Genomic DNA, 13,598 nt, shown 5'->3' with positions numbered 1-13,598 from the left:
AAAACCCTGTATGATTTTTTCGTCAAAATCATTGTACGAAACGAACAATTTAGATCAAAAGCAGTCCCTGAAAAGTTTATTCTTCTAACGTTAAAGGGAAATTAACTGTGGCCTGGCCATCTCTCTGATCGTCCTAGTAACCGAATAGAGATTAAGTGACAAATGTGGAAATATTTTAGATTTTCACTGTATATTGGCTTATACTAAAAACAAATTTCGTAAAAATATCTTGGCTTGTTCTCAATACAATGTCGGGTAAGATTGAGAATGAATGACCCTATATATACTTTTAATAACATTCGGAAGTTATCGAATAATAAAATATTAATTATTTATTTTGATAACTATGAAACAACAAAGGTCATCAATGATGTGATAAGAGTCAGTACAATACAGTGGTTATAACCACCTAAATCTAAAATGCCGATTGTATTTTCATGAAGAACCTGATTTAGGACATCAACATGGAATTTTTAAGTGAAAATGTGAGTAACCTCTTTCTGATCAAAAACTTGAATGTGTGTTCGAAATTTTTGAACTAATTCCGAGAAATTATCTTACCATACCTTTGAGAAATGCATGTTGGTATAAATCAAAATTAAGATTGTTTCATATTACGCAAAAAACGCTAAGAATAAATTTGTCAATTTTGCTCATATTTCAATTTCCGGAATGTAGATAGCTTTTTCAAATTGAATGTCAATATTTAAGTAAATGAATCTATGCGTTATGCGTGATTTTATGTTGAAGAGTTCATATAGGTTAATATAGGTCAGTTTTTTTATTATTTTTGATACACAGTGTGATTAATTTGATTTCGAAAACTTTCAACATTGTTAACTAATAGTTACAACATAAATAAATTTTCATTTAAAAACTTTCACTTTAGGATACGAAAAACGTATCTATTTTGGTGTAATACGAGCAAAGTAATTAAATTTAGCTGATCCTTTGAACTGTGATTAATTTCTCTAAACTGTTTCACTAAACTGAGTGTAATACTAAAGACTGAATAACATGATTTTCACTATCATAATAATGTGTTATATTTAACCAGGATATTTATTGATTTTCATCCCATTGAAAATCTTCCCCTCAAACTGAGGTATCAAATCACTCAATAAGATATAATTAAATCATATTTATAAATATGCTGAAATAAATTCTGTTTGACCTTCGTTTTGGGATTAAAAAAAATCTTTGAAAATGATGAGAAAAAAGATTTCAATTAAAATCTGTTAGTTGGAGGGTGCGCATTGTGTCAATTAAAATATTTTTCTGTTCGATTAAATGTTCCATTGAACCTACAATTTCGAATGATTCGATCAATACATCAATTTTTTTTCGATCGGCTAATTATTACAATAAGCTTTATGCAATATTGCCAACTCATCTTTTTCCTTGTGGTGATGAGGAACTGAAAAATATAGTTGGTTAATTATTTCGAACATATAGGTTCATTCCTCCAATACTTATCATTTTCCCAGTTATGAAACAAAGAGTTACAATAATCGAATAGAACATTTCTTCCAAATAATCGGTTTTATTACACCATCCCCTCTGCTCGCACAGAACGAATTCAACGGTCCACTTGCTTAGACAACGCTACACCGGTACACCCTACGCCAAGAAGTGATCCAGACTCCTGCCAGATAAGTATATGCGACATGCGATACGCGGAAATATGTGAAAAACTAGTGACTATATAGTGGTACCTACCTACCTATAATGAGTGAAAAGTCAAAGACATTTTAATTTCTTATTCTCATTAAATGATTTGAAGGTGAGTTGACTGTATCAATTTTAACAAGAGCATGGTTTTGGTTTTGGCAAAAATATTTTCCGATGTTGCATGAAATATCACGAAAAGAGCTATTTTATTATTGGGCTGGTTTGTTTTTTGTTTGTATGTTTAAGATTCCTTATTGCTGTTGTTTATGTATATGTATATGGTTGGATTTTATTCTGAATATTACCTATAGTTGTTATATAGTGGAAATAGATGTTTTTCATAAGTGATTTTTTTTTACAGATAAATGTATTGATGACACTTCGATTTACTGGATGAGCAGACTAAAGGAACTGATTTCAAATACGGGAATTCTCCTTATTTTTCGATCCAAAGTATGTAGAGTATAAGAAAAAAAGAATCAAGGAATGATTGAATGAAGATGCTTCGAGATCAGATGTTTTAACTGATTTGAGTATAATGATCTTCACCATTCTAGAATATTTTCTTACTTCCTAAATATATATTTTTTATGGGCAATGATCTCAATTATCTTATTGTGCAATGGTTGCTAAAAAATTATAATTGAAAGGTGAGAGATATTATTTACTGGATTGAATTTGATGAATTCGTGAATTTATCAGAAAAAGATGTTTCGTTTTATCCTACTGACTTGAACGAAAACAGTATTAGCGAAAACTTCATTTTGATTGACCCAACTGCAAGCCATATAACGTTTCACCATTCACATTTTGATTTATAAATAAATATATTCACATATAATTATATATGATTATATGTATTGAGGGAAACAACCTCATTATCCTAATTATATATATCATAGATTATTTGTTGGAGGATAGTTTGAGTTTTTCATTGTTTTGAACATTCCTTATGTATTTTATTTTCAATAAATAAAATTTTTCATAAATCAATTTTTTGTCTACCACCCCTATCACAAACATGACAAATTGCATTGGAGTAATACAGGGATTCTATTGTGAAAATTGAATGCGTTCTCCGATCCAAATAAGTGGTTTTATTGTGATAATCAAATGAATTATTTGATGGAAGAGGAGAGATGATTCTAATAATTAAACTATTTTAGTAGGGTCAAATAAACCGAATTAGTTGTAATAAAGTAATGAAGTAATACATATAATCAAATAAAATTGAATTGATACAACTAAAAAAATTTATTGTCTCAATAGTTCGGAAGCAATGACAATTATTTAGTTGGTTCTATTAACTTAGCAACTTGAGGCTATATTTATTAAATTTTTTAATTGCCACAAATGCTTTTTTTCTCTCAGTGTGAAGCGCCTTGATGTTTTGGTTTAGTAGTAGTAGTGAAATAGAATAGATATGCTACAAAGGTATAACAATGAACGTGACAAAGTCTTACAGATATTAACAAAGAAACAAAACGTCTTAGAAGTTGCTATGATTTATATGTTCTTGCAAGAAATTTAAAATTCCTGTATGCTGTATGGTTCGCACTTTGATAGTAGATTACTCATTGTTGTCTTGAAAAGCCTGTAGTCCATGATCTTCTGGATTGCTTTGGCAGTTTATTGAATAACCTTATAGCTACAATCGCAATCAACATATATACCAATTAAACTGCACCACGAGAAAACTTTACGCAGTGCATCAATAAGAAGTATTCTTTTATTTTTTTATGTTTGAAATTTGAATATATATTATTGATTGAATGTGAATATATGAATGCGTAAATTGAATAAAAATATGTTTATATTTTACGATAAACTATCCCCACACAAAAACCCTCAAAAGCTATTCAAACCGACTAACGCGATATTCAAAGTGGAAAAATCATGATAAAAAATATTGTTTGAACTAGTCGAGAACTCAAAAATAATAATGTCTTCGTAGCATCTGTGCGGTAGATTTGAAAACTAATCGTAATCGTAGACTAGTTTCAGATCCCCCATTGAATGTAAACTTAGAAAAGTGACAATCTTATGATAATTTTTATCGCATGCGATTATAGTATACGATTTCTCGACCAAAAACAGGGGCAAGAAAATATCCCCATGTAAATGGGCCTTTATTTGCGAGATCACGATAATGAATCAGTATGATTATAATGAAATATTCAATCTCTTGAGGTACACCTAATTTCCAAACAACAGATGTATTTGTGTATAATTTTAAGTGAACTTTTTCTCAAGGAAGTTTTTCATTTTTTTCAGATAGAAAAGGATGGTTTCGCTGTCATTGAAAATCTTTTCACGTCGCAAGAATGCGAGGAAATGATCAAAGAAATAAGACAAGTTATCCAGACCACGAATAATGCAACGAAAAGAGTTATATTCAAGGCTACCGCAGAGAATGATGCACCTCAGGTAAAACCATCGTAAGACTCGTTTCAAACCACGGTTTTTTACTGCCGGATTTTTACCTTAAAACAACCGGATGAAAAATTATTCATCGAGTTTTATCCGTACGGTGGGCACATCGAGATCCGGTGCTAAACTATACCGGAACACGTGTGAAAGATCCTATTATATCAATGTAACTCGGAACATCGGGTAAAAACCCGACGGTAAAAACCCGACGGTAAAAACCCGATGGTAAAAACCCGATTGTGTGAATGACCCTAAAGGTCGGAGAGCCATCGAAAGCGGAAATGAGCTGAGACAGGAGACTATAGCTTAGTGGAATAGAGCTAAGTCAGAGAGGGTCCGAGACAGTGACAGATTTGTTTCTGCCATAGAGTCTTGTCTCTGGTTTCTGCTCAGTCGGTTCAAATCACAGACTTGATTATTATTATGTCTATGGCCAAACCTAAGTGCAGCTGACAGCTGACACTTGTGACGCCGCTCAACTGCGCTCCACTCCACTCCACTCTGCATTACAGAAGTTTTGCACTTACAGAGATACACATCATTTGGAATTTTTTTTCGAAAAACAGATTTTTCAATTCTGCCGTCAGGAAAATCAACATTCATGTAATGAAACGATGCATATGACCATTGATTATTCAAAAAATATTCGTCTTATAAATTTGGTTTCATCATGAACTAATCAAAAGCAAAATGTTTTGTATTGATATCTTATAAATTCATGAGGAATGTTTGCCTTTGTATTTTTGTATAGCATTTTGAATTTCTACCCATAATTTCAGCTAATTCATGTTTCCTTCAAATTTAGATCTAGCATGAATAGTTTTTGACACAGTTTTTCGTAAGGTAGGTGCCACTACAACTACATCCGATGAAACTCCAGAGGTGTGTGGGCTCCAAGTTATCAGATGAACAAACGCTAAGTGTATGGGCGGCTTTATTCTGTTGAGTAGTGGAGATTGGATGTCGCACTAAAGGTCAGTTCATATTATCCGTCCGTCTCAGTTCAGTTCAGCTCAGCCAAAATATCTTTCAATGTGTTTTATATGGACTAATTCATACTATCCGTCTCCGACCCTTCAGCACCTATCGGCACGCTTACGACCGTCCGACGGTATTCTTCCAGAGAATATTTTGCGGAAGGGCTGAAGGGCGTGGTTGGACTGAATGAGACTGAACGTATAATATGAATAAGCAACCGCTCAGTTCAGCTCAGTCAATCGAGGGTTTTCCTTTGTTGTGAAAGCTTCTTTGAACTTTTTTTTTGTATTAATTGCGAAATTTTTCACAGTATATAGAATTAACTATTGGGACATAGGCTAAGGGCAGATTGTTTGGACCAAAATATGGCGATAGGACCAAATATACCTCAATGAAATATTGCTGTGCAAAAAAGATAGAGGGCGTTAAAGTTGATTTTTTTCTTCGTTTTTTGCAAATAATTTCACTGTATATTTTTTCATCCGTTTTTAAGAAAAACACAATTGAACAGTTCAAAGCATCGGAAGGTGATTTGAATTAACGACTTATGTATTTTATTTATTTATTTCGACGATAAAGCATAATTAAAAACAATGTAACATGAAAAGAATAAACTTAAATGTTCTACGTGTCTTCCCCTTACTTCTATGCCTTTTCTAATTCTTCCAATAAAGGAGTAACTTTGAAGAAAATATTATTCTCTTCCCTTATAAAAAATTCAACCTTAACTCCCTCTATCTTTTTCCACAGCAATATTTTATTGAGGTATATTTGGTCCTATCGCCATATTTTGGTCCAAACAATCTGCCCAAATTTTTAACAATATTTTTAGGGTCCTTCTTGTACTGTTTTCATCAAAATGAAAGGCTTCATGTGTCAAGTGCTGGTCGATTCGAATGCAACCGAAGATTCACGACACACGAAGCGGAAGGTGACTGAGACGATCGTGACTGATAATATGAACGCAACCTCAGTCAACGGCTAATGATCCTTCCGCCGGCCTGAACTGAGCGGAACGTATAATATGAATCGACCAGCACCTGACACATGAAGCCTTTCATTTTGATCAAAACAGTACAAGAAAGACCCTAAAAATTTCTGTTAAATTATTAGTATTATTATTTTTGTTATTCTCTCACGAAAACCCATTGACTTTGCTAAAAATAAAATTGCTGCAATTTTGCCTCAAGGAATTATGTGCTTTTGCATTATTGTTAGACGAAGATGAAGAGGAACAAAAAGTCGGTAAAAAGATTGGGTGTCTAACCAATATTTGCAAAGAGGAAAGTTGAAGGTGAATATTGGACATTATAAAAAAAATTTGTCCACACATCATGGCTATTTCAGAATGAACAGGAAATCATTTCGATTATACAGGGTGATTTATATTGAGACATAGGCTAAGGGCAGATTGTTTGGACCAAAATATGGCGATAGGACCAAATATACCTCAATAAAATATTGCTGTGGAAAAAGATAGAGGGAGTTAAAGTTGAATTTTTTATAAGGGGAGAGAATAATATTTTCTTCAAAGTTCGAAAGTCCTTTATTGAAAGAATTAGAAAAGGCATAGAAGTAGGGGAGGACATGTAGAACATTTAATTTAAGTTTCTTCTTTTTATGTTACATTGTTTTTGATTATGCTTTATCGTCGAAATAAATGAATAAAATAAATAAGTCGTTACTTCAAATCCCCTTCCGATGCTCTGAACTGTTCAATTGTGTTTTCCTTGAAAACGGATGAAAAAATATACAGTGAAATTATTAGCAGAAAACGAAAAAAAAATCAACTTTAACGCCCTCTATCTTTTTTGCACACCAATATTTTATTGAGGTATAATTGGTCCTATCGCCATATTTTGGTCCAAACAATCTGCCCTTAGCCCAAGGGCAGTCCCAATAGTTATGAATCATCCTGTAAACTGTGAAAAATGTCGCAATTAATACAAAAGAAAAGTTCAAAGAAGCTTTCACGACAAAGGAAAACCCTCGATTGACTGAGCTGAACTGAGCGGTTGCATATTCATATTATACGTTCAGTCTCGTTCAGTCCAACCACGCCCTTCAGCCCATCCGCAAAATATTCTCTGGAAGAATACCGTCGGACGGCCGTAAGCGTGCCGATAGGTGCTGAAGGGTCGGAGACGGATAGTATGAATTAGTCCATATAAAACACATTGAAAGATATTTTGGCTGAGCTGAACTGAACCGAGACGGACGGATAATATGAACTGACCTTAAGACTCACGCTTTAATTAATTTCTTGCCAAACTATGTAACATTTCAACCTGCAATATCTCGCGAACTATTCGTTTATGGAAGATGCTGTAAAGAGCATTTTTCGTTTGCAAAAAATGCCGAAGATGGAGGTCATATTCATTTGCATTTTGATTTATTTCAAGACAGTCAAAGACCTCTTCAAGTGGGGCATATTTTCTACAAATTACCTACAATACCTGATCTTATGCATTCAAAAGTAACTTGAATTTCACTTGAATTTCCAGGCGAAGGAAAAATATTTTTTAGATAGCGCTCACAAAATCAGCTTCTTCTTCGAGGAAGGTTCAGTAGATGAAGACGGTAAACTGGCTGTGGCCGAAGAATATCTGGCTCTCAATAAAATAGGACATGCTCTACATGCACTCAACGGAGTATTCGGAAAATACACCTTCGATGAAAGAATCAAAAATATCTGTCGAAGTTTGGATCTAGTTGATCCAAAGGTATGCCAGAGTATGTTTATCTTCAAAAATCCCCGCATAGGTGGTGAAGGTAGGTGAATAGCTAATTCTCAGTTCTCATTCCATTCGATGTACCTATACACGTTCCTATGGCGTAAATTATGCACCGAAGGGTGAAGCCCTTATTGATTATAGATTTATCCCACATCAATTTCAATATCCGATCCAAATTAAAGCAACGTCATGACGGCTCGGAAATACTTATATGAAAATGTTAAGCATGGTCCACCATGTCGCAAATTCGACATACCTCTCAGCGGAAATGATCAATAATGTATATAGGGTGTTTGAATATCTCATACCCTTTTATTTGATCAAACAATTGATTTATTTGTGTAAAACCCATCAGACCTTTTCCCAGATCCTGAAAACATTTCTTTCTGAAAATAATCTAACCAAAACTATCACGTTTCTGCAATTATACAGGATGAGCCTTTTGACTTTGTATAGGTACATTTCAACAGGAGATTCCTGAGGTCGAAAGAAACACTTTTTTCTCTGTACCTTTTTTTCAATTCGGCTCTGTTGAAAAGATGTAATTTTCATCAGTTATATCTCACAAACGATTTCATCGAACGGAATGATTTTCGAAATATAATTTTTCATTGGTGTGATGAATCTCATCCAACACAAAACTCCACTTACATCTTCAGTATGAACATTACATATCACATACCATAAATTCAAAGAAGCCAAATCCTCTTATATTAATGTTTGGTCGATTTGTTAAGTACTTCGATTCGAGGGTTAGCTTTCAATATAAATAATGCTCTCTGCTTTATTGGTCTACATTTTCTGATCAAGGCTCTCCCCAATATCATAAAATCTCATAGATTAACTTTTCAGTTACTCCTCATCAAGACGCATCATATTTGCATACCTCACCACAAAGCCTTTACGGGATATGGATTGCCCTCGAAGATGCGACTATAGAAAACGGTTGCCTTTGGTTTCATAAAGGTTCCCATAAAGGTCCTCTCTTCAAAAGGCTCATAAGAAATCCGGATAAAAGTTCTGATATTCTTACTATTTATACCGGAGAAAATATAGAGTTCAATGAAGAAAACTATGTTCCTGTTTCTGTGAATAAAGGTATGAAAAAATATATAACAAATATACCAAATACCAACTAAAACAGCAAACAGCTATCTTCTGAATGAAAAAGTTACATACTCGATTGAAATCTTAAGAATTTTGCTTGGAGGGGGTCATGCTTTGATTTCTTCCCAACTTCAAGTAAAACACTATACGCTCCCAAGTATTTGAGCAAATATGTTTGTCAAATATGTTACATCTTTTCAAAGGAATTTTTAATTTTACTATTATCATGCATATAAAGTCTTTTTTATTTATATATTTGCAGGGTTATATAAACAAGGATTGAAATAACCCTATTTTCACCCAATATGCACTAAATAGTTTTAGAATCGAAATGGTATTTTGATTTGGATTGGAAGTGGAAGTTTCAGTCACCTATGGAAAAATACTGTTTTTCTAATTTCTCATATCTAGATCTATACACTATAATCAAGGCGGTTTCATGATTTTATTTTCTCTCTTATTCAAACAAGAATAAGTTTCAGAGTAGTTTTCTTTCAAAAATATAGCCTATATTACAATTATTAAGATATAAATTTTATCAACAAAAACCTTCCAGAATTTCGAATAAAATATTATGCCCCCTCCCCAAAATCACTCCTGAAACCGCTATTGCGTATTGGTAATATGGTAATAGCTTCTCAATAAAATTTTATTGTTTGAAAGCGCTGAGCGGACATGTAGAAGAGAATATCATAATTGCCAGTTTGAACAGGTAATAACTTGGTATAATTATTGTCAGTTTGAAATGGCAGTTAAAAGATTTTTTTCGTGTATGTCTGTTATGCACTTTCGCAAAAGACATACAAGACGATACTCGGATTGAAACGGTTCTTGAAATAATTTGACCCTCGACCCTATAATTTCCTCATTAAAAAAATTGAGGAAGTTTTAGCTTGAGGGCTCATGGCTCATATCCGATTAAAATTTACGAAATTTTCAATAGAATGCGCAGCCCTCTCAAAAAATTGGCGGGTTTTAAGGAATTCCTCAAAATTGATTATGCGACTTATTATAAAAGGCTGAAGGCTGGAGAACTTTAGTTGGTACACCCTGGCCTCTGTACCTATATGATGTGCATATGAAGATGCTGTTTTTATTTTCAGGCTCTTGTGTTGTTATCCACGGAAAAGTGTTGCACTTTAGCAAGCCAAACACTTCACCAATTTCCAGAAATATCTATACCTTTCATGTTTACGATGATCATCAAACAACATTTTCAGAAGAAAATTGGACGCAACCAACGGAAAAAACGCCTTATATGTCAGTTTTTAATAAGAATTAAAACAATATTAATGACTCAGTAAATTTCTATCCTTACAACTGATACCCACCTTATGCTCTACAGCTCTACTAAACCTAATATCGAATAAGAATTAAGGCGGAAACACATTTATTAAAACGCGACGCGGAGCTGACGCGTCTGGAACGGGTGAATTGTACGCGCGTGGCGTGGCGTCGCGTCGGCTGTTCATTGTATGATTCTGGTCTATAGAAAACAATACATTTGATTCGACTCAACACGCATCGCGTTTCATCGGGTCGCGTCGCGTTTTAATAATATGTTTCCGCCTTGATCGTTAGAAAAAATAAATTTTTTCCGAAAGTGTAAATACGAATACACCTGTGATGTGTATATTCTATAAATATCCATCCAAATATTAAAATTATATATACTTGGATCATCTTTTACGAAAGCAGATCTCAGATACGAATGGCGTGTCCATTTTCTTTTTGGGAGAAATATAGAGACAAATAGGTTAATCTTTTATACAGGCAGGCTATCCCAATTCTAGATTGAAAACGTTAATTTCACCAAAAATCGCCATCTTTAATATTCCATATTCGAAATGGCGGATTTACCAGCCCCTCTAGTCAAAATTCAAATTTCAACTACATACGTGTACAGGCTGGGCAAAATTCGTTGCCTACTGAGGCGATCATGAGAACCAAAGATTATAGTGTTATATTCATGACTAATCCAAATCTGAAAACAGAATCAGCCTATCATTTTTCGGTTTCGAGATATAAACAAAAATTGAGATTTTGACGATTCCGAAAAGTTCTCATAACTTTTTTGTCTTTGAAGTTACAGATCTGAAACTTGAATCTTTATAGTAACTTTCATACGTAGAGACTACTGACAAAAGATTTTTTTTCAATTTAAAAATAACAAATTCAAGTTTGCATTTAAAACAATGAAAGTTCACCTGATGTTCGAAGTGAAAAAAATATTTTGAGCTCATCAGTGGATTCTACGTAAATAAGTGCCTGTAGAAGGTTCAAGTTTCAGATTCGTAACTTAAACACAAAAAAGTTATGAGTACTTTACGAAATTGTCAAACTCAAAAACGAAGTATCGTAGAAGACTGCGGTTCTCACTATTCTTTGTTTCTCCGAAAAGTGTCGTCCGTTTTCTTCTAGCTGTTTAGTTCCCGTGATCCTCTCAGTAGACAACGAATTTTGACATCAAACCGCATTTATAACTATTGTGAAAAGAATAACATAGTCGCCACACAACAGAAAGGATACGCCAATATCAGCAGAGAATGCAAAGAACAACGAATATATAACAAAGACTAGTACTAAAAAGCGAGTAACTTTTGATCGTAATCGTGTACAACTGAAACACAGATGGCTCTGTGATCATACGAAGAAAGATCATTCTGCTAAGGACAGTGCCTTTCAAAAAGGTAAATTGAAAATAAAAAACTGTTTACAAAGATTTATTTATTTTTACAATTAGAACTGAATCATTTGTCCCTTCCTCTTTTTGTCACCTCCAAGCTCGAAGTGCTTACACCTCTTCAATGGAACTTGTTTACGGAATTTACAATCTGTACATTCCATTCTCAAGACGATTTTTTTGGTTGTTTTGGCCTGAAATGGAATTATTTTATCATTACCTTTTTTTGGGAAATTTGCAACTATAGAAAAAAAAGAGCCATTCACACAAAAAATCTACACTCAATAAAACAAATAAAAATTAAATGCTACATATTTCATGGAAAAGGATAATTTTAATTATTCTGGTGAATCAGGTTCACATAAACAAGAATTTTAGAAAAATGTAGACTCTTTTTCAATATTCATAATTACAATTTTAAGTCCAATAAATAACGAGATAGATGAGATAGACGAGATAGATGATACTTCGTTCTACTCATCATTCTTTGAAAGAGTGGAGGAATACATGCTGTGAAAACTACACTATTTGGTAACTATGAAGTTGAAGCAAAAAATGACAATTTCTAACATCCAATTTCATTGGAAGCACAGGTACTTCACTAGATCACAGAATATATCAAATATACATTAGGATATTTTGTAATTATTGTTCAGTTAATATAATATGCACTCAATAAGCAAGCATTTTATGGAATTTGCTGTAATACCAAATTCCAATGGTGAAGCTAGCTTGATCTTATGGAATGGTTGTAGCGACATGAAAATATACACTCAAGTCAATGGAATTCACTATAAAACTGTTCAATGATGTGTAACGATTGGCGGTTTAAAGCCTTAGCACGACAAACAAAGCACTATTTACCTAGTGTTATTTTTTCATGCCTTTTTAAGGGATTATTTTGAATTTAAATGAACTCTCCAAATTACAGAAGGAAAAATGGATAGCAACAATCCAAAGAACAGACTTCAGAGAATGAATTGAAATATATTAGATGAACTAATTAATATGTTTATTTCTTATATTTTCTGTTAAATCTGTGGTTTGCTTGCAATAGCCCTTTTACTAATAGATCAGCTGTTCTGTTGGAATGCTTTCAGTCAGAATTCTAGTAGTGCAAACTATAGTGTTAGGACATTCCATTGAACATGAATTCCGCAGAGAATCAACTCCAAATTCTACAAGATAATTCAACTCGACACAAATTGATGTTCAAATGAAATCTAAAATAAATTGAAGCATGTAAATTTCTAAATAATGTATACCTTCTTCCTGAAGATAGGCTTGGTTTGACCACCAAAACCTTGTTGTTTTCTGTCGTAACGCCTTCTACCTCTGGCAGCATGACGTTCTTTAGATTTCTTGTATTGTGTCACCTTGTGGTTTTTGTGGACCTTACATTTTTTACAAAATGTACGTCTCTGTTTAGGTACATTAACCTAAAAGAAAATAGAAAAGAAATATAAAAATATTGTAAGGCAAATATGTATGGATTTATTAGAAATGAAAAGAAATCGTTTATGTAAGAATATGGAGATTACAAAAACAGATTATTGAAGATAAGAATTCGTTTTACTCACCATTTTGAATCAAATCACGGTCCCTCTCCGTTTTTGAACTTCAAAAGGACGAGGAAAGGCTGACGGATGACGGAACTATTCTATGAAAATTGAAACTTCAAATATTGCTCTCAATGAAACCACAGAATTGGAGCATTTCAAATTTTAATAAATTGAAAAAGACATTTTATATTCCTTATTTGTATAAACAAGATGAGAAACCCATCTTACCATTTTAATAAATTAATTATTCGGATTGATCATTCAAAAATGAAAATGAGTAGGTTCTGTGGAAAATTTCGAATTATTATTTCTGGAGAAGGAGATCTAAAATCATTGAAATATTATTCCACCTTTCATTACTTTATTTTACTTGTTCTATAATTAACCATCATAAATAAAAAATAATAAAATAAAAATAATAATATTGTTTCA

The 13,598-nt window shown here is 33.1% G+C and overlaps 2 protein-coding genes across 3 annotated transcripts; one reads left to right on the top strand and one right to left on the bottom strand.

Moving 5' to 3' along the window:
* Nucleotides 1–327: 327 nt before the first annotated feature.
* LOC123309385 (phytanoyl-CoA dioxygenase domain-containing protein 1) lies at nucleotides 328–10,221 on the top strand. Of its 2 annotated transcripts, XM_044892478.1 has the most exons (5): nucleotides 328–485; nucleotides 3,946–4,098; nucleotides 7,584–7,851; nucleotides 8,667–8,912; nucleotides 10,025–10,221. In XM_044892478.1, exons 1-5 carry the CDS (start codon nucleotides 465–467, stop codon nucleotides 10,201–10,203), a joined length of 867 nt encoding a protein of 288 aa, XP_044748413.1. In that variant the 5' UTR covers nucleotides 328–464; the 3' UTR covers nucleotides 10,204–10,221. The 2 variants fall into 2 exon arrangements, with proteins under 2 accessions (XP_044748413.1, XP_044748414.1); XM_044892479.1 differs by lacking the exon at nucleotides 8,667–8,912.
* Nucleotides 10,222–11,628: 1,407 nt separating this feature from the next.
* On the bottom strand, nucleotides 11,629–13,304 carry LOC123309407 (60S ribosomal protein L44). Its single transcript, XM_044892514.1, has 3 exons — nucleotides 13,185–13,304; nucleotides 12,870–13,043; nucleotides 11,629–11,798 (listed from the first exon to the last, which is right to left on the bottom strand). The coding sequence occupies exons 1-3, from the start codon at nucleotides 13,185–13,187 to the stop codon at nucleotides 11,661–11,663; spliced, it is 315 nt and encodes a 104-aa protein (XP_044748449.1). The 5' UTR covers nucleotides 13,188–13,304; the 3' UTR covers nucleotides 11,629–11,660.
* Between the last annotated feature and the right edge of the window lie 294 nt (nucleotides 13,305–13,598).

Source organism: Coccinella septempunctata, chromosome 3 (assembly GCF_907165205.1).
Source record: "Coccinella septempunctata chromosome 3, icCocSept1.1, whole genome shotgun sequence".
NCBI lineage: Eukaryota > Metazoa > Arthropoda > Insecta > Coleoptera > Coccinellidae > Coccinella > Coccinella septempunctata.
The sequence above is the reverse complement of the archived record's forward strand: the minus strand, read 5'-3'. Positions and strand labels throughout refer to the sequence as shown.